This window comes from Ochotona curzoniae, unplaced genomic scaffold (genome assembly GCF_017591425.1).
Source record: "Ochotona curzoniae isolate NIBS_2020 unplaced genomic scaffold, NIBS_Ocur_1.0 contig_43, whole genome shotgun sequence".
NCBI lineage: Eukaryota > Metazoa > Chordata > Mammalia > Lagomorpha > Ochotonidae > Ochotona > Ochotona curzoniae.
In genome coordinates, this window is record NW_024466218.1 from 8,454,278 (window position 1) to 8,476,083 (window position 21,806).

The 21,806-nt window shown below is 39.8% G+C and overlaps 1 protein-coding gene across 1 annotated transcript in view; it reads left to right on the forward strand.

Moving 5' to 3' along the window:
* RNF125 (ring finger protein 125) overlaps positions 1–21,806 on the forward strand; it is a 38,556-nt gene that overhangs the window by 11,504 nt on the left and 5,246 nt on the right. The window contains exons 2-5 of the mRNA XM_040984859.1: positions 1,839–1,992; positions 5,064–5,158; positions 8,294–8,384; positions 19,402–19,509. Of these exons, the coding sequence (XP_040840793.1) occupies positions 1,839–1,992; positions 5,064–5,158; positions 8,294–8,384; positions 19,402–19,509 (448 nt within the window). The remainder of the gene's footprint in view (positions 1–1,838; positions 1,993–5,063; positions 5,159–8,293; positions 8,385–19,401; positions 19,510–21,806) is intronic.

Here is a 21,806-nt window from a genome sequence, read left to right on the forward strand (position 1 = left end):
TCAAGAGAGTTGCCTTGAGCACTGTGTAAATGGGAGCATCCTCTGTGTACTTGTAATTGATAGCAGATGCAGAGGAGAATACTTTTAAGAGTCACTAAGGCTAGCATAATTGGGAATTAAGGGCGGGAGAGAATAACAAAAAAATGGTTTGGAAATAGCTGTGCTTGTCCATTACTCAAGTTTATCATTGGAAAGCACTTACATAATACTTCCCAAATGCCCATTAGCTGTAGAATGGGATATAAATTGTGTATTCATACAGCAGACTTCACAAAATTAGAAAAGACCATCTCAACTACACATAAGCATATGGAGTGACTCTCTTGAGCATAGTATTGAAATGAAGATGGATAAGGAATTCATACCAGATGCTTCCACTTACAGAAAGGACAAAAACAGGCAAAAAAAAAAAATCACTTTGTTTTTAGGAGTCATTGATTACAACCATCAAGAATTGTGAGCAGAGATGTGAAAGCTATGTACATAGACTGGTACAACATTTGATAATCACATTGTCGTGTTTGGTCCATTAAAATATAACTCATTTTTTAAAACTAATCAGTGATTACCGTGGAGAGGTTAAAATCGTCATAGGAAGGAAGCAGAGAGATCCTAGGAGCTAGCCATCTTCTCTACTTTCTGTGTTAGCACTAGTATGGGTGCTTTCACTTTGCAAGACCTCATTTGCCTCTTATATGTGGACTTTGCAATCATGTATAGTGTACGTAAAATTTAAAAAGCTTAACTTTTGACATATGTTAAATGTTCCCTCCCAGTAGATATTATATGCTGAGTAGGTTAGGGGAGGAAGCAAATCATGCGAATGTGGTACTCTTTCTAAAATGCTCCTTTCCTGTACTTGTAGCTGTCAACAGCTTCTATAAATATGCTGAAACTTTCAGTGAATTCTGTTGATCATGCTGAGATTTCATTATTATCTTCTTTAATAAACCAGAGAAAATATATGTCAACTTAGAGAACATTCCTCATGGTAGGTAGTGTTGATGGGATAATTTTCTATATCTGGAAATGACCATGACATTGTTTTGTAAAGAACTGCAATGTGTTTGGTATTTTTACTTCCTTGATTTCCTACTGTTTTCTTATATAACACACACACTTTTTTCTTTTTTTTTTTTTTTAACATACAGACTTATTTTTAAAGAAAATTTGATGTCCATTAAGATTAAAGAAAAGGAGGACTATAGGATATTTTTGAGGGACATTTTTACTTGGTAGGAATGTTATTTCAACCACTTTGTAGTCTTAACTTTGTGTGTGTGTTTTTTTAAATGCTTATGTATGTATTTTCATCTACTCAAAAGGCATCCCAGCAGGGGGAGAGATTTATCAAGTACTGGTTCACTACCCAAATGCCCCCAACAGCCAGGATGGGCCAGACCAAAGCCAAGAGCCAGACTTCATCAGGTTGTCCCACATGGGTGGAAGGACCCTGAGTGCTTTCCATCATCATCTAATGTCTTCCAGGATGCATCAGTCAGGATACTGGACTGGAAGTGGAGGGGCTGGAAGTGGAGGGGCTGGGCTGCTGCCTACCATGGGATACGTGCCTCCCAAGCGGCAGTGTAACCAACCACTTCCACTCTTACTTATGTTTGAATGCGTGTGAGTGTACATGGTGAGGATTTATGGTCCCAAAGAAGGGTTACTGAAAAGGTAAGTGACTCAATGGGTAGCCAAGATGCCCGTGATCTAATAGCATCGCTTATGGTGTACACAGTGTCATTGAATTATAGTTTAAATAAGCATATTGTTGGTGGCGGGCCCTTCAGATCTTCCAGGGAAAATTATGTATTTTTGTTTGTTTGTTTTGGCAGATTCTGTCGTTCCTGTATTGCTACCAGTCTAAAGAACAATAAATGGACCTGTCCTTATTGCCGGGCTTATTTGCCTTCAGAAGGAGTTCCAGCAACTGATGTAGCCAAGAGAATGAAATCAGAATACCAGAACTGCACCGAGTGTGACACCCTGGTGTGTAACCTTGCATTTGTTTGTACTTACTTGCTTAAACCCCTGTTTTTGATCTAACCCTATCCATTTTGTCTTTTGCTTTTTAAAAAGATGAATTAACTTACCCATTCACTTTAATTTTATTTGCAAGGCAGAGAAACATACAGACAGAAGTCTGCCATCAGCTGCATCACATCCTAGGGTCTATTTAAGAGGTACAATTGAAGGAAATTGGTAGCTGTCTGGATATGGGGGTGAGGGAGGATCAAAAATGTCCCTTTAGGTCCTGATGTGCTGGGGATGGGTGGTATTGCACAGTGCCTTCCCATCCCACATGGCAGTGCCAGCTCCAGGACTGAGATCTCCATGTTCTTGTTAATTCATCCAAGGAGGCAACAGATGATGGCCCAAGTGCTTGGGTCCCTACCACTCACATGGAGACCCGCAGAGAATTCCAGGCTCCTAGCTTTGCCTGCCACAGCCACGGCTATTGGAGGCATTTGGGAAGTGAACCAATGAGTGGAAGCTCTATCTGTATCATTTTCTTCATCTCTACGCCTTCCGAGTAGATGAAAACAATAAGCAAACAAATAAACATTTGAGTGTCCTAATATGGGAAGCAAATTTGGAGAAGAATTCAGAATTAACTTGTGGCTATGTTAACTTTGAGCTGAGAGGAGATGGGAGGGGGTTTAGATAGATATGCTGGTCTCGAAGCCAAAAGATATTATGTAGTGAGCATCTAAACTTCTCTGGAGAAATTTTCCTGATGATTCATCTAAGTTACAACCCTGGGATGCATTTTTTATTTCCTGTGCTTTCCCTGTACATCACTTATTATCATTTGTAATTAAGCTTTTGCGAGGCTTTCATTTAATACTTGATTATTTTCATCAGAATTGAGTTCCACAAGTGTGTCCATTTTATTGGTAGCATTGTACTTAACACTGAAAAGTAACTGGGGTGGGAGTGGGGAGAGTCTATGTTAGTAAAAGCTCAGTGATTTTTTGCATTCATGGGCACTTGGCTGTAGAATTTATGCATGGTCTTTAGAGTTAGATATCATGTTATCAAACACTAACTCTCTCACTCCTTGTGATTTGGGGCAAGTTATTAACTATTTTTTCTTTATAAAGTAAGGGAAGGGCCCAGCACAGTAGCCTAGTGGCTACAGTCCTTGCCTTGCATGCACCGGGATCCCATGTGGGCGCCGGTTCGAATCTTGGCAGCTCTACTTCCCATCCAGCTCCCTGCTTGTGACCCAGGAAAGCAGTCAAAGATGGCCCAAAGCCTTGGGATCCTGTACCCAAGTGGGAGACCCGGAAGAAGCTCCAGGCTCCTGGCTTCTGATCAGCTTACCTCCAGATGCTGTAGCCATTTGGGGAGTGAATCACTGTACAGAAGATTTCCCCCACCTCCTCTCTGTATATCTGACTTTCCAATAAAAATAAATAAATCTTTAAAAAAATGAGGGAAGAGATAATGTTCATGTTACTGGGTGGTTGTGAAGGTAAATTTTATCTGTTAGGCTTTTAGCCTATTGTCTGGAACATGATAAACACTTTTTACATTCTTGGTAATCTATTTTTATTCTTATTTAGATTTCTGTCATCATACAAAATTCATCACACACAAAATCAGAGTCATTCTGTCTGTCATCCAGTTCTTCATCCCACTTCTGTTGTCTGTCAAGTAAGAGCATTTGCTCCATTATTGTAGGTAGGGAAAAGTTTTATTACTCTCACAGTCTAAGGATTTGAATTTCTGTTTTCCTTAAGCTACTTCTTTTATCTATTTCTTCCTTTCCATGTCATTCTTCTTGTTAGAAAGGTTGCCCATTCCTCTTACAACCATTATGGGTTTGACTTGTTTTTTAAAGCCAAACTTTTGTTTCTGAGCCCTTTCCTACTAACCCAGACCCCTGCATCAGGTCATTTCTATCCCCCTGTGTACACGCCACTTCCTTTTCCCTCTATTTGGTTGTAAGTTCCAGGACAGCATGCACAGTGAACCTTTCCTTTGCCTCCTCCTATTTATAATGTCTCACAAACTTGTGTGTCCTGACCATGAATTTGTCAAGCTATTCCATTTCTAGCCACAGATTTGTGTGTTGAACAAGGAATACAAAGAGAACGAAGCATTTACTAGTAGACGTGGTCAAGACATGGGGGACCCAGTATGTGCAAAGTTGAAAGGCTGTTTATGACTACCCCTTACATTTTACATCTTTTAGATATTCTTAAAGTGAGGATTTGGGTTTTAATTTTTTACCTTATTTTTGCCTTTTGTTAAACAAACAGAACTGTTTTTCTTGATGTGGTCAATTTTGTGTTTGAGGTTTAACTTCCGCAGCTTGAGCAGAATTAAGCAAAGTAGGCTGGCTGTCTTACCACAGCTCTACAAAGCTTCCTTTAGTACAAGATCTTATCAGAGTTTCTAATGAAACATTTAGTAGAATATGTGCTATGTTAGCAATAGATCCCTCCTGGTGAAGCTCTCTGAATGTATATCTGAAGGAATAGGGGCTCTTTATTCTGCACTGTTAAAAATGAACTGCCAGAGCTGTCTTTTATGTTTGCTCTTAATGGAGCCATTAAGTATATTGTGTATTGTGAATTCATGTCATACTGGGTACATTATAAGACCATGGTGTTTATCTTTGCCGAAGGCACAGGGGTTCTATTAACTTACTGTGGACATCTTTATCCATTTATTCTTATCTCTTTTTGTTTTCCTTATTTTTGTTTTTCCTTCTTAAATTTTTTTTCCTTTTTTCATTCCTCTTACCCTTTTCTTCACCTCATTTCTTTCTTTAGCATGCACAAAATGCAGATTTTGAGTTTGTACCCATTGTTCCATTCTAACATATATACATCTATTTTAAAAGAATCAAGTTCAAGAACTCAAATTTGGGTCAACTAAGTACTGCAGAAATTAAAAATGGGTTTATTTCTGATGATGCCCTAACAATGTGATACCACAGTCATGAATGCATCCATTTAAGTAACTGGCCAGCCCGCAGTATGACCTTCTTTTAATCGTATAAAGCCCCTTTTCAACAGTGAGTTTATTTTGCATTTGCTTTTCTGTAGGTTTGCCTCAGTGAGATGAGAGCACACATAAGGATGTGTCAGAAGTACATCGATAAGTTTGGACCACTGCAAGAACTTGGGGAGACAGCAACAAGGTTTGTTTTAGTACAATAGAATTTAATGCAGGAAAGTTTAGCAGTTATGGAATAATTTAAGTAGTTATGTTTAGGCATTTTGCCAGATAACTTGGTGTTGGTAATAACTTGTTAATAGCAATTGTTGTCATTGTTTACTTTAAAAACATAGGGGATCAACCACACACTGGGGAGACTGGGATGACTTCCCCAGAAAAATTGATGTTAGGAAAGACCCAAATATAGAATTGCAGAACTGTTAGATTTCTGCTAGGCTCTCTTTCCTGGCTGTTACATTCCTGAAGTAGGTCTTAGTTCATATATAAGCATATGGTAAAGATTTATTTATTTATTTGAAAGGTAAATAAATAGCAGAGAAAAAAGAGATCTTCTATCTACTGATCCACTCCCCAGATGCTCAAAACATCCCAGAAGCAGGTGTTAAATCAGAGTCCCCCATGTGTGTGGCAGGAACTCAAGTGCTTGGGATATCAGCCACTGCTGCCCAGAACACATTAGAAAGAAGCTGGATCGGAAGCATGGAGAGCCAGGGATCCCAAGCAGCAGCTTAATCCGCTGCTTGTAATATATGCTTTAAGACATTATTCATCTTTCGTCTTTAATACTTAGGTCCCCAGCTCATTTCCTCTCGTTTAGTAGGCAGGAAGTGGCAAGCATCTCAGATCCAGGCCAGGCATTCTGAAATTCTTGGCCTTTTGGTTGGTGGTCTTCTGTGGGGTTCAGGAAAAGAATGGAGGTGGCGTTGGTTAGTAGTTATTATCGATGAATAATTCCTTTTTTTTTTAAGAGAAAGAAACAAATCTAGTTTATTACTGTCCTGATGGGAAGAGTAATTACACAGTTTGGAGTCTGCCCCTAACAAAATAAAGAAATAATTTGTGTTCTCCTGCCTAGGCTGTTGACTTTGAAACTATTAAACCTGCTTATGAATTGAATTATCCAGTCTCAGTGCGAGTGTAGTGTTTTCCTTGCTCCTTAAGAAAGTTGCTTTTCTGGCCCATTTTAAGAAAATATAGCTTAAATTTTCTAGCCTTAGAATCAAAACGATCACCCTATTCCTTTTATTTTACCAGATTGCCTTGCAGATGTACCTGTTATTTTAGGATTAATTTTATACTATGACGTTACAAATTTTAAATAAATATTTTAGTTGTAAACAGAGTATGGATTCTGTTAAGAATGACCACAAGTATTGATGGGAAAAAAGATAGTGAGCAAATAAATAAAGTGTGGGTTTCTGGGATTGGGTCCGGCACTGTGGCACAGCGCTTTAAGCTACTATCTGCAGCATCAGCATTCCATATGGGTGCCAGTTGAAATCTCAATTGCCTCACTTTTTTAAAAAAGATTTATTTATTATTTATTTTTTTATTTGAAAAGCAGAGTTATAGAGAGATTAGAAGAGACAGAGAAAGAGATCTTTCATTGGTTCACCCCCCAAATGGCTACAAGCCCTGCGGTTTGGCCAGGCTGAGGTCAGGAGCCAGGAGCTTTGCTCATTATCCCATGTGAGTGCCAGGGTCCAAAATTTTGGGCCATCCTCTACTGATTTCTTGGGCACATCAGCTGGGATCTGGATCGAACCTACTATGTCACAGAGCTGGCCCATGCTCCATTTTGCATCCGGCTCTTTGCTAATGTGCATGGGAAGCAGCAGCTCCTGGCTCGGCTTTGCCCTGTCCCAGCCCTGGCCATTTGGGGAGTGAGTCAGTAGGTGGAATATCACTCTTTCTTCGTCTCTCTCTGTTTTTCAGAACTCTGAGTTTCATATAAATAATTTTTTTAATTTAAAAGAAGTATGGGCTTTATGAAAACAAAAATATACAGCAGCTAATTTAACTCCTAGTTTTGAATAAAATAACAAAGAATTAACATAACAGATTTTGGGAGGGCTATTGTCTTAGATAAATATTTGCATTTAATATAGAAACATTAGCTTTGGAAAAGGATTTATTACATGATTCAAATCTTAATAACTGTTATGCTGGGAGTTTGTTTGGGGTCCACATCCTAGGGAACAGAAAATTACATCTGTATTGAAAAAGTAAGCAAGGAATTCCACTTATGAAGGCAGTCCTATCTAATTAAAGTATTGTGGATTGCTCTAAGATTTAAAATTTTCCATTAGTCACATTTCAAAAATGAAATGTACTTGTAACATATTTTATCTAATTTAACATAAACCAAAATCTGAACATGTAATCAATATAAAGATTATTGAGATATTTTCATTCTTCGTGGCGTTTTATTTCTTTTCTTTACATTAAATCTTTAATTTAATGCATATTTTATACTTCCAGCTTATGCCAGCATGTACTAACCACAGTTCAGTTACCCAATAAGAACATTAAACAGCTCCCATACAATACTTCTGAGTGTGCATTAGGATTTTTTTTTAAAGGCAGAATGACACAGAGAGAGAGGGAGAGGATGGGACAGAGAGAGGGCGATTGTTCATTTGCTAGTTCACTTCCCAAATGGTCACAATGGTCAGACTGGGCCAGGCTGAAGCCAGGAGCCTAGAACTTCCTGTGTGTTTCCCATGTGGGTGACACAGGAACAAGCACTTGCACCCATTTCCCACTGCTTTCCTAGTTGCATTAGTTGGGTTGGAAATGGAGTACGTGGAGCCTGAACCTTGAGCTCCAGTGACATGTGAGTGTCACAGGCAGGGATTTAACAAAGCAGTGGCAAGTCAGTTTCATTCTGCACTAGAAACTAAGGATGTGAGTTGACACCTCGACTTACATACTTACGTACTTGTGGATATCCAGAACAAACAACACCCAAGTCACATGTTATAGGAGTTATGACAGGAAGGAAGAGAAGAGGCCGATTAGGGACAGCTGATTATTGTGATTGCCCAGTTAACGGGTGATTACATTTCTTTTCCAAAGAGAATAAAGTACTTTAAGTGCACTGTTAACTGTTTCTCTGCCTAATCCCAAGGAAGCTGTCCACTGACATTTGTCAGGAGAAAGAAAAATTGAGGAACCAACGCAAATAATGCCAACTTAGAGTATGAGTTAGGAGCAGAAATCAGATACTGCCTCATTCTATTTTTTTAAGCCCCATTTATATGCCTACTGTCTGGTAGCTGGCAATGTGAATATCTGGGTTCTATGTGATTTCCAGGTGTGTATGCCCATTTTGTCAAAGGGAGTTGGATGAAGACAGCCTTCTGGAGCACTGTATTACTCACCACAGATCAGAAAGGAGGCCTGTGGTAAGGATTCTTGTTACCATGTATTTGAACACTGTCCGAATTCAGGATAGATTAGATGGCCCATTTAACAGATTTCCATTTATGGATCTATTATAAAGAACAATAACTTATTTTGAGGTTATGGTAGTTTTGTGTTAATGATATGTCAAAATGCTGAGTTGAAACTGACAAGAACTATTAATGTGCAATCACTCTTTCATTTATGAAATTACATATTATCTCCTACAGATACTCTTGGACACAATCAACTAAAGTGATACAAAATGCATGGATAAGATCTAATTTTAGTATACTAATAGCGATCCTATCCTAAGATAAAATATTTTTAATACAAAGTGTGTTATGACACTACAAGTGAAAGCTAGTCACTCATTTTAATTAATCTATTGTTTTATTTCCTAATATGAAATCTTAAACATATGCCTAGTAAATGTACATACTGCTCTTCCTTTACTAGATTTACTGGATTTATTGCCAGTGCTGCCTTCTGTTTTTACAATCTGGAATTGTAGTTCTATTTTACTGTGTGGTTTTATTTTTGCTTTTACTCTTTTAAAGATTTTTAAAAATTGTTTGAAAGACAGAGTGGCAGAGAAAGAGATCCTCTATCGCTTGTTTGGTTCACTCCTCAAATGGCCACAACAGTCAGGGCTGGGCCAGGCTGAAGCCAGGGGCCATGGACTCCATCCAGATCTCCCTCATGGTGCAGGTGTCCAAGTACTTGGGTCAACTTCTGCTGCTTTCCCAGGTACATGAGCAGGGATCTGGATTGGAAGTGGCACAGTGAGAATACTAACTGGAGCTCTTATATGAATTCAGCATTGCAAGCAGTGGCTTAGCCTAATGTGCTACAATGCAGGTTCTGTTCCATAGTTTTTATAATTAAAATTAGACACAGTCTATTTAAACAAATATATTTATTAATTTTCACTGAATTTGAAAGTCAGAGACACAGGGACATGGACAGGGAGAAATGTCTTCCATCGCTGCTTCACTTCCCAAATGCCTGCAAAAAGCCAAGCAACAGGAACTCGAAGTCTCCCATGTGAGTGGTAGGAGCCCAAATATTTGAACCATCATTGCTGCCTCATGTTAGTAGGAAGCTAATTAGGATTAGAGTTAAGAGTTAGACTCCGTGACTCCACTATGATTTGTGGGTATCCCAAGCTGCATCCTATTTTCATGTTCCTTAGAATTTTGAGACGAAACATTTGCTTAGCCATTTTACAATTAAATATCTTTAATTTATTTGTGAGGCAAAGAGACTGACAGTGCTCCCATCTGCTAGTTCACTCTCCAACGTGCAGGAGCCAAGTCAGTCCAGCTGTGCCATCTGTGATTGGCAGTGGGACTGGGACTTGAACCCAGCTCTTCTGATAGGGGGTGCAGCTACCCTCACTTGGTTTTGACTGCTATAACAAATGCTTATTCCTATTTTGCTGTTTTTTTTTTTTAAGATTTATTTTTATTGTTTTTTTTATTGGAAAGGCGGATATACAGAGAGGAGATACAGAGAGGAAGATCTTCCGTCCGATGTTTCACTCCCCAAGTGAGCCGCAACGGCCAATGCTATGCCGATCCGAAGCCAGGAGACTCTTCTGGGTCTCCCCACGCGGGTGCAGGGTCCCAAAGCCTTGGGCTGTCCTCGACTGCTTTCCCAGGCCACAGGCAGGGAGCTGGAAGGGAAGCGGAGCTGCCGGGATTAGAACCTGCGCCCATATGGGATCCCGGGCGTGCAAGGCGAGGACTTAACCACTTGCGCCACCGTGCCGGGCCCTATTTTGCTGTTTTTGAGCACCAGAATTAGGAAAGTTTGAAGTCATATCCTGGCAATTAAAAAAATTATTTACTTATTTTTCATTTCACTTGAAAAGCAGAGAGAGGCAAAAGGAGACTTTCCTGAAACAGTCAGTACTGTGTGAGGCCAACACCAGGAGCCCAGAACCTGATGGATGGCAGGCTTTCCTGTTCTTCAGCCGTCCCCTGGAGTCTTCCAGGTTGCACATCAGCAGCAAGCTGGATTTGAAGCAGAGGAGCTGGGTCTTTGACCCCGAGACTCTACTTAACCACTACATCATACACCCACCCAGTATCCTTGTGCATTTATACTTCCCTTTTGTATTCTTTTTTCCCTAAGAAGAAATTTCTTAGATCAAAATACAGACTTTTTAATAGTCCTTGAAATATACTTCTAAATGTTTCCCAGGAATATTGCATTAACTTATATTTGTGTCAGCAAGCTTGAGTTAGTTTATATTGGTGTCAGTGGTTTATGGATAAACTATTTTCATCTTAAATTGGCCATAATTAGGTATATTTGTTTTAAAATTACTGTGGCTTAATATATATAACATGGTACCTTAAAGTTTTTGTTTTTGTTTTTTTTTAAAGAAGACTCATCTATTTATTTGAAAGGCAGAGTTACAGAGAAAGAGAGGCAAGGGGAGAAAGATTATTTGTCTGATGATTCACTCCCCAAATGGCCCCACTAGCTGGGCTGGTACAGACTGAAGCCAGGAACCTGGATTCCATACGTATCTCCCACATGGGTGGCAGACACCCAAGCACCTGGGACATCTTCCACTGCTTTTCCAGGCACTAACATGCTAATGCTCAAGGAACTATATAGGAAGTGGAGCAGGCAGGGCTCAAACTGGTGCCCATATAGGATGCAGGTAGCAACTTAATGTGCTATGCCACAATTCTGGCCCTTAGAGATTATTTGGAATATTATCTTTGTGTGGTATTATGCACAACACGTATATGTAAATATGTATGCACATATGTAGTTATACAAACATGAGTGTTGTTTTATATATATTCATATGATTCTTGGAAAATTGATCAATTCAAATTAATTTATAATTTTATATTTTTATATTTTTTTATTTAAAATTATACCCTGTGAAGGTAATCCCTCTTAATGAACCTGGGAAGTAAAACAAGTATGTGAGCCTCTGCATGTGGGAGACCCAGGTAAAACTCCTGGCTCCTGGCTTTGGCCTGGCTAGCCTGGGTGCTTATGGTTATCTCATGAGTGGGAGATCTCCTTCTCCCTCTGTAGCCGTGCCTTTCAAATAAAATAAATCCTTTAAAATATACATATAAGATTATACCACATAAAGAGATAATAATCCTGGGCCCAGCGGCGTGGCCTAGTGTCTAAAGTCCTTGCCTTGAACGCGCCAGGATCCCATATGGGCGCCCGTTCTAATCCCGAGAGCTCCACTTCCCATCCAGCTCCCTGCTTATGGCCTGGGAAAACAGCCGAGGACAGCCCAAGGCCTTGGGACCCTGCACCCAAGTGGGAGACCTGTTAGAAGTTCCTGGATCTTGACTTCGGATCGGCATAGCATCGGCCTTTGCGCTCACTTGGGGAGTGAATCATTGGACGGAAGATCTTCCTCTTTGTCTCTCCTCCTCTCTGTATATCTGAATTTCCAATAAATAAATAAATCTTTAAGAAAAAAAAAAGAGAGATAATAATCCTGTCAGAAGACAATTGTTATCCCCATTTCATAAATAATAAACTGATGCTCAGAGAGGTTAATAAGATAGCCAGGGTCACAGAACCAGTGCGTAACAAAGCAGAATCTGAACATACTAGTCTAGTTACTGTATGGTGAAGCCTGTGGTCTATAGCAAGTTACAGAGAGAAGCCACACTAGCACACATGATAAGGTACTGATTCTAATGGCCTAGGGGGTCGGGGTCCTGGGACAGCAAGGTAGGAACCTGAAATATGTTGAGTGAGCAGGGAGATTGTCATAGGCTTTTCCTACTCCGGGTGCTCTGCAGAAGGAACTGGGATAGCAAGTTGTTCTATTATAGGTCCCTGGGGAGCAAGAGGAAATTAGAAGAAAGCATTAGGATGGAATAATAAAGGTTATCATTTACTGAATTGTAAGTGCTTGCTTGTCTCCTCTTAGCAAATCTATAAAGACTGCGTTATTGACCCAGAATGAGCCCTGCTTCCTAAAAGTGCCCAGTCTCCTGCTCTGGCTTCAGCAACCTGGGGCCGGTCACAGCTTGTCAGTCTGTGGGGACTGTGCTGCTGTAGCAGGAATACAGTCAATGTGCTGCAGAATTTGGCCATCCAACTGAAGTGAGGTCTTCCACAATTCATCTGTCATCAAGGTCATTGAGGAAGGCTGACCTACGAGCAGAAATAAAATCTAGGGGAATGGTAGAGTCACACTGCCCTTGAAATTTAGTTAGATTCTATGCTTTGGTTCAAATTCCAACCCGTCTATATTACCTTATCCTTGTTTCTGTTTTATCATTTGTAAAATGGAGATAATAATGACTTTAATATGATATCTTTAAGCAGAGAGTAGTAATTAGGCATATAAATCGAGTACTCTATGCCACTCAGTGCCTACTCCCTAAATGAAAGAGGGTGGCGGTGGTGATGGTGGTAGATTACTACCAGTTTTGCATGCAGAGCTGGGGACAAGGGGGTTTGGGAAATAAAGTGATAAAATTTCACCACAAAGACTAGGGTGCTATTATGGCTTGAGACAGGAGCAGAAATCCATGCTTCTATTTTACCCTTGGTCATCTAGAAATAGGAACAGAAGCTCTTGGGGTTTCCTATGAATGGCAGCTGAAGGATCTTAGAGCCACAAGAAGTCATGAGATGCCCCATGGGGTCTATGTGGCCTAGCTGACAGATCACCCAGACATCCCAAACAAACATGGACTGGTTTGGTGTGAAAGTTACCAAGGAATTACTGTGATTTAGGATGGTTGGTTAGGGGAAGCAGAGGAACAGAGAGGTAGAAAAACCCACAGCTCCCATTGGCTCATTCACTTCCCAAATGTCCAAAAGGGCTGCAGCAGGGAGACGGGAATGCAGTCTTGGTCTCCCACATGGATGAAGGGATCCAACCACCGGAGCCATCATCTGTGCCTCTCAGGGCTCATGCTGCTGGGAAGCTGCAGTAAGATGCTGAAGCAAGGAACTGAGGTGTGGGCATACCAACCTGCCAGCAGTTAAGATCAGTGATATCATCTGATTCACTTCAGAGGTTTCATGGCAGTTAGAGACTTGAGTTAATGATTCTGCCTTCCAAAAAATAGGTAATGTAGACAGCTCAAACCACAAGGCAGTCAGTGCTTTCTTTCTGAGCTGCTCAAGACTGAGGTAGTCGGTTAAAAACATCAGGAGATATTGACTTTTCTAATATGCAGTCTTTTTTCTTTTAAGGTTTATTTATTTTATTGGAAAGGCAGATGTACAGAGGAGGATCTTCCTTCCGATGATTCACTCCCCAAGTGGCCACAACTGCCGGTGCTGTGGTGATCTGAAGCCAGGAGCCAGGAATTTCTTTCTGGGTCTCCCATAAGGGTGCAGGGTCCCAAGGCTTTGGGCTGTCCTCAGCTGTTTTCCCAGACCATAAGCAGGGAGCTGGATGGGAAGTGGAGCTGCCGGGATTAGAACCGGCACTCATATGGAATCCCAGTACGTTCAAGGTGAGGACTTTGGCTGCTAGGCCACCGTGCCAGGCCCGCTTTTTTTTTTTTTTTTTTTTTTTTTATTGCCAGAGTCCAGCTCCAGCTGAGTTCGGAACTCGAGAAGGGTGCATGGATGAGGCGTAAAGAGGATAAAAATGGACCACTTGGATTTCATGATTATAATGGACAATGCTTTATTTATACTGTCTGCTTTATTTATACAGAAGCAGTCAAATTCTGGCTCAGAGTTTTTACATCAAGTGGGTGTTTCCAAGAATAATTCTGCCATTTGTTTCACCTAAAAACAATAGAAGTTCCTGCTACAATTCTTATTTTACATCTCAATCTTGTATCACAAAAAAAGGAGCACCTAAAGATCAAGGAAAGAATGAAACCCTAAATACAGGTCCTTTCATTAGCATAAGGACAATGGGGACAGCCTAGACAGTATGAATAATAAAAGCCCCTTTTGCAAGACATTATTATTCACATTAACCTCCAAGCTCACATTGAGTAAAGCCAACTACACATTAGCAAACAATGCCTGACTGGATTAGAATTCTTCTGCAGGGCGGCCCAGTGTCCATGCAAAGGAAGGTGGACCTGCATTTGGGTGGTTGTAGAGATATCCACGGGGCCCTGCCAAACAGCGGGAAGTTCCCTTGTGGCCCTGCCTGCAATGGAACAATACTCTTCACACCTTCGTGTCCCCCACATCCATTGCACAGACCCCAACATTATATAAATTTATTTATGAGAGAGAAAAGGGTTGAGAAAGGAGAAAAAGGGAGAGACAGAGAAAGAGAGATCTCTCATCCATTGGTCCACTCTCCACCCAAATACAACCAAGGCTGGACCTTACCAATGCCAGGAGCCAGGAACTCAATCTATGTCTCCTGTGCAGTGGCAGGAATTCAAGTAATTGAAGCACCACGTGCGACCTCTCAAGGTGTGTATTAGCAGGAGGCTGGAACTGAAGTGGAGCTGAGTCTTGAACATAAGCATTCAGACATAGAATGAAGGTGTCCCAAACAGCATTCTAACTGCTATGCTAAAGGCTCATTTCAAAAAAACATCATTAGATTTACTTTGATGCCTACTAAATTAGGTATGCAATCTGGTTACTTATTCACTAGGAAATGTTTTCTCTTTTTTGGAGTTATCGGATTTAGTAATCTCAATGATGTTGCCATCAGAAGGACACAGTTCCCTAATGACTGAGTTGCTGTGGTTAATCTAAGCCATTGTTAATGGATAATTTGAAGGACTGAATTCTTTGCATTTTGAGATGTCTGTAATATGTGTGTGCATCTTTCAACTATTTGACACTGTTCTCTTAGAATTCATCATCTTATTTCAGATGAGCATGACAGAGCATGCTCTTTCTTCATTAAGGACCATTGATAAAGATTGTATCAATAGAGAGGATTTGCCACATTGGAAACCTTGTGCAGTAAAATGGGTTGTTGATGGCCTTCGCACTTTTACAACCTAAGAAAAGGATATTGGGAAAAAAAATTTTTTACTCCTACTCCCTCTGTTCTTTGTTAAATCAGTCACTCACAGGCTTTAGACAGTGAGTCCAATTTTGTTTTTAAATCATTTGAAAGACAAGAGATCTCATCCACTCATTCATTAACCAAATGCCCTCGATAGCTGAGGAGCTGGAGGTGGGGAAAACTGGAGGTTTGAAGTCAGGAGCTTCCCATGTGGGTGGCAGGAACCCAATGGCATGGACTGTCACTGCATTGAGTGGAAGCTGAGATCAGGAGCTGCAGCTGGGTGTGGAGCCCAACCACTCACATTAGGGACACTGGAGCTTTACTACTTCCACTAGGTCAAATGGGTACACCATGGTTCTCCTGGATTTCAGTGGAAGCCTGAATACAACTGCAGGGGAATTCAGTGTATGAGTTGGCTTTATGCTGAGGGGTTTTTCTTTTCCTGCAGCAAAACTGCAAACCTTCTCCAACCCAAACTTGTCCATAACACACAACAGCATTTCTATTCTGTTATATTCGAGCTGTTTAGTACCAAGTTGATAAGTACTTTGAATATGATCATGGAAAAGAGCCCTCAGAGGTGACTTAAGGTAGCCTTTCACTCAATATGATGAATCATATACCATGTTGGTCTTGAAGTTTCCCAGAGTGATGACCTAGTAACTACTACAGGGTTTTGTTACTAGACCTGTCAACATCTTAATAATCCATCTACAATTTATTAGTTCTTCCTTTACCAACCATTTTAAATAAAACACAACCCTGCAAGAATGGACAGGGATGCAGAGAAGCATGAAGCATTATTCTAGATAACTGAACACTATCAACACTGTTCCTTATTCAGTATTTTATTTCTAAAAAAAAAAAAAAAAAACACATTGTTATGCTTCTTCTGTAGTGATAATTCTTAGTAAAATAACCCAAAATACTTTTTTTTGTTTTTTTGCTTCAAGGGGTGGTCTCTGTTATAATATGGTCAGGAATGTCTCATTTCTCCCACTTCCACTCATACTTCATCTTATTTTTCCAGAAGAAAGTACACTTTCAGGGCCAGCGTTGTAGAGCAGTAGGTTACACTGCACCTGCAACACCAGCATCCCATATGGGCAGCAGTTCAAATTTTAGCTGCCCCACTTCTGATCCAGCTCTCTGGCAGTGTATGGGAAGACAGCAAAATATAGCCCAAGTACTTGGGCCCCTGCCAGACCTGAAAGGGGTTTCTAACTCCTGACTTCACACCTCCAAGATGTCTTTCTTTCTCTCTTACTCTGCCTTTCTTTCAAAAAAGAGATTAAATTCTTGTAAAAGAAGTGGCTACCAAACTTTAGAGTACATCAGTAATTTGGAGGGTTTGCTTAGGTACAAATTATGGGACTCCACTGCCAGAGCATCCCATATAATGGGTCTGGGCTGAGTCTGAAAATTTGCAATTCAAACAAGTTACCCTCAAGACATTGATGCTGCTGGTTTGAATATCCCATCCTGAGAGCTACTATATCACTGAAAGCATTGAAGAATGCAAGTTAGAAATATGACTGTACACGTTTTATTTGAGTCTATGTTGACCAGTGTTAAATAACCTACATCCTAAGCACTTGGGAAATCAGCAGCCTTTTGACAGCTTCTTCATTATCTAATTAGGAATGGAAAGAAACATCATGCAGATCAAGTTTAACTTTGTTTTAATCCCTTTAAAGTAGTACTCATCTGGAAATCTGTCTCCTTTTCTAGCAAGTAAATTTCCTTAATCCTCAATCTGGTTTCCTGTAAAACAAAGGAAGATAAAATCTACTCAGTGATGTTGGCTGTTCTTTGGCTTTATAGTTTTTTGCAAGGAAACAAGAGTAAATTAATATTCACTGGATGGAGAAAGGTTCAAGACCAGAAAATATAAACTCCAGGGCAAAGAGGCTTAACTGAAGGCATCAATGGGTAGCAAATTTGAATAGATAGATGTCCACGTCCTGTGTGCTATGTGTTGGCCTGCTCTGAGCTCATTTACCAGGAACCTAGCCTCTAGAGGCTCCCAAGACATGATAGAAATCAGTGTGTGTTAAGTGGGAAGCTACCTTAGAATGTTTCTCAATAATCTGCAGTTGGTAAGCTTCTGTTAGGGTGGCTATTATTCACCCTCTGTATTAACCATCACAAGAAAGTCAAAGAGATGAGGCGAACACCTTTTGAAAGAACACTAAAAGATTTGTTGGTTCCTAATGTAGATAGCATGGGCCAGGGGGCACTGAGTAAAGGATGAGCTGATGCTAAGAAACTGGCAGCAAATAAATAGATAAATAAAGAAAAAGAAAAAGGGGCCCAGAGGCGTGGCCTAGTGGCTAAAATCCTCACATTGAACACGCCTCGGAATCCCATATGGGTGCCGGTTCTAATCCCGGCAACTCCACTTCCTATCCAGCTCCCTGCTTGTGTGTGGCCTGGGAAAGCAGTCGAGGACAGCCCAAGGCTTTGGGACCCTGCACCCGTGTGGGATACTCGGAAGAAGTTCCTGGATCCTGGCTTCGGATCGGCATAGCATTGGCCGTTGTGCTCACTTAGGGAGTGAATCATCGGACAGAAGATTTTCCTCTCTGTCTCTCCTCCTCTCTGTATATCCGCCTTTCCAATAAAAATAAAAAAATAAATCTTAAAAAAAAAAGTGATAATAATGGCCACTATTTACTACCAGTGTCAATGAGTGAGTTAACAATGATTAAGGTTCATCATATTAGAGTGGTGTAGAAGGTTCCCAGCTGTTTTTTTTCCAGGTTTTTGCCTCTGCATGATAAAATAATTCAAAGCAGAGAAGTGCAAGGGTGGGAAAAGGACTTGTTTAAAGAGGTAGAAAGAGCCCAGGTTCAGATGTGATTGCAGGGAGTGCACTGGGGAGAGAAATCTCTGCCCATACGGAGACATATATGCCTTGCCCTACATGGGTGGTCGCTTTCACTGGACAGAGGGTAGTGCCCTAATTAAATACACAAATAGGTGGCATTTGGGTAGGGTTCAGTGCCCAGCATATCCTCGGAGAAGGTTTACATGGTGTTTCCATGTGGAATTCAGAATACATGTGTTCATCCTGGTTTCTTTTCACCAAGGAGAAAACTGAAGTGTATCATGGGAGAAAGTAGCTATGATGAATTTGCATGGAAGGGAGTGTATTAGGGTGCAGGTAAAGATTGTAGAAACCTGCCACCTCCATTTCAGAATGATGTCTTCAAGTCTGTCAACAGCCCTGAGACACAGACATGGTTGTCATTTTAGTGGGTAAGATTTACTACTTGATAAGTCAGTTGCAGTTTGAGAAGAAACTGTAGGATATATTTCATTTTATTTCATAAATATCTTAAAGAGCCATTTATGGCTATTAAATTAGGAAAACATATATAAACACTAATTAACTAATGGTGATGCATTAGTAATGGCAACACACACACACATACATATGTACACACATAATTTAATTTGGGGGGGGTGCACTGTAGGAGCAGCCCATGCTGATGCTTGGGATGTCCACACACCAACCACATCAGACTGCTCATTCAAGCCCTGGCTACCTGGCTTCTAAAACAGTTTGGTTATCAATAATGTATTCTGGGAAGCAATAGAGGAAGGCCCAAGTATTTGGTCATACCCAGGCAGGGGACCCAGATGGAGTTCCTGACTCCTGACCCGAGCCTGGCCCAGATGTGGCTGTTGAGGCAAATTGGGAAGTGAACTGGCAGGTGAAAAACCTCTTTCTTTCATTCTGTATTTGAAGTAGATGAAAAATTTTTCAAAAACAAAAATTCAGATATTCTAAGTAGTAGACAGATAACTAATATTTAAATTACAAACTCATAAATGGTAATATTATTATATAGTCAATTGGATAAGAAATATATATGAATAAATGAAATTTTATTAACGTTGCTTTGTTCTATAATTTTTCAGCAAAATACTGAGGTGTGGCCAATGGATTCATACTGTTAAAATTCACTTTGCTGAATGATTATTTTAAAAAATTCTGACACTAGTAATTATTTTAAGATCCTTCTTGAACTCATGATCTTGTTTCTTTCCAGTTCTGTCCACTCTGCCGTTTAATACCTAACGAGAATGCAGACAGCTTTAATGGCAGTTTAATAAGACATTTGCAAGTTAGTCACACTTTGTTTTATGATGATTTCATAGTAAGTACATTTTTTTTACTTTTACGTTATACTTTTATATTATATTAAGCTTACTGTTTTAAGCCAAGTGAGTAAAATTATAAAGGGAAAAAGTGTGTATAGCTCAAGGTGTTAAGTATTAAATAAGAAGTAATTAACCCATAGTACTTTATAAATTTGCTTTAATATTATTTTTTGTCTTGAATAAAATTATTTTCTGTAATCAGCCAGTGTGGAGTCAGAGTTAGCCTTTAAATTAGTAAATTTTTCTGCTAGTTCTTCTTTATGTATGGTTACAATATTTATGGAATTGAAAACTATAGCTGAGAAATCGTGTCAAGATTGAATTGGCTTCATTTGTTCTATATCCAGTCACTTGCATGGTTAATAACAGCAACATTATCAGTCTAATAAGACATGTGGGACTTCTCATTTTTAAAATTGATGTTGCACAATGTGTGTTTGCTGGAATTTAGAAAAAGAAAATTTATTATGACAAAAAAATTAAACAGTCAAAAGTAATCAGAATAATTATATATAATAAATATGTACATAAGTAGTCAATATGTAGTCATAGTTACTGATGACAGCCTCAATAAGTAATTCATGTACAATCTCATTACATGAAAAGTTAATGGAAAAACAGAAATCAAAGGTAAGATTGTTTTGGTGCAAAACACTTTTGAAATGTGTGTAAGGGCCCAGCGTAATAGCATAATGGTTAAAGTCCTTGCCTTGCACACCTGGGATTCCATATGGGCGCCGGTTCTAATCCCGGCAGCCCTGCTTTCCATCCAGCTTCCTGCTTGTGTATGGCCTGGGAAAGCAGTCAAGGACAGCCCAAAGCTTTGCGACCCTGCACCCAAGTGGGGGACCCGGAGGAGGTTCCTGGCTCCTGGCTTCAGACTGGTTCAGTTCCAGCCGTTATAACTGCTTGGGGAGTGAATCATCGGATGGAAGATCTTCCTCTGTCTCTTCTGCTCTCTGTATATCTGACTTTACAATAAATAAATAAATAAATCTTAAAAAAAAGCAATGTGTATAAGTAAGATATATAAAATAATTGTATTCATTTCCATAAACTTTTTGAAAACCTACGTATTTTAAAAAATCTATTTATTTATTTTTATCAGAAAGGCAGATTTATAGAGAGGAGAAACAAAGAGAAAGATCTTCTATTCCCCAAATGACCATAACACCGGAGCTGAACTGAGCCAATCCCAAGCCAGGAGCAGGAGCTTCTTCTGGATTTCCCACATGAATGCTGGGTCCCAGAGCTTGGGGCCATCTTTTGCTGATTTCCCAGGGCATGAACCAGGGAGCTGGATGGGAAGTGGAACAGCCAGGACACAAACTGGTGCCCGTATGGGATGCTGGCACTTCAAGGAGTAGGATTAGCCATTACACCAGCCCCAACCCAACATATTTTTTTTAAGTTTTTGCATGAAAATAAAGTTATCCTTTAAGTTTCTATAAACTTTTTGAAGTTCCATCATGGTAAAAGTATTTTAACATGGAAATGAGCTACATATAGTGTAAATAGTTTTAATACTTATGAATATATTTTCAATTTTCAGAAGTGAGTTAGGAAGTTTTCATGACCTTTGCTCTATAATGCACTGTCCTCTGAGTCACTTTCAGCTAAAATAGGGAGAAAGCCATTTTTAGACATGTTCTGCATTAATATATTTTATTGTTACTTATATCTAAATATGTTATCTCTAAGGGGCTTAATTTAACCTTTGCATATAATTTTTACATGATTTTTACTGTTTCCTTTTGATGTAATTTTAATGACTGTTAAAGATAATCATTTGAAATTTTCTGCATTCTATATGATTATACAGTTTGCACACAAGGAGCTTGGGTTCTAACACAGCTGTGCAAACTTGGGAAAAGTGTCTAACTTCTTTTCCTTCTGTTTTTTATTTTGTTAGTGTCTAACTTCTGAACCTTCGTTTATTCATTTGTTAAATAAGAAGAGTAAACGAATTACTTCTGAAAGCTTTTGTAAGGACTAAACAAGACACTGTATACAGAGTGATTTCTTGGTATATCTGGGCATAGATGTTAGGCAAGCTGAAGATGGAAAGGGAGCTAATGGGATTACTAGGACCACTTGAATACAACATGGAAACCCACAGAAGCTTCATTTCCTCTACTCCATCTTTCCAAAATGTGTTTCTGGGCCCCTAAGGTACACAAGGCCTCACCAGAGCACGGTTCTGGTCCATGCATGCTTATTCCTAACAGAAGGTTCCTTTGCATTTTAGCTTCCTAAGATGTTCTAAAAGCCAAGTTGAATTTATGCCTGTTGT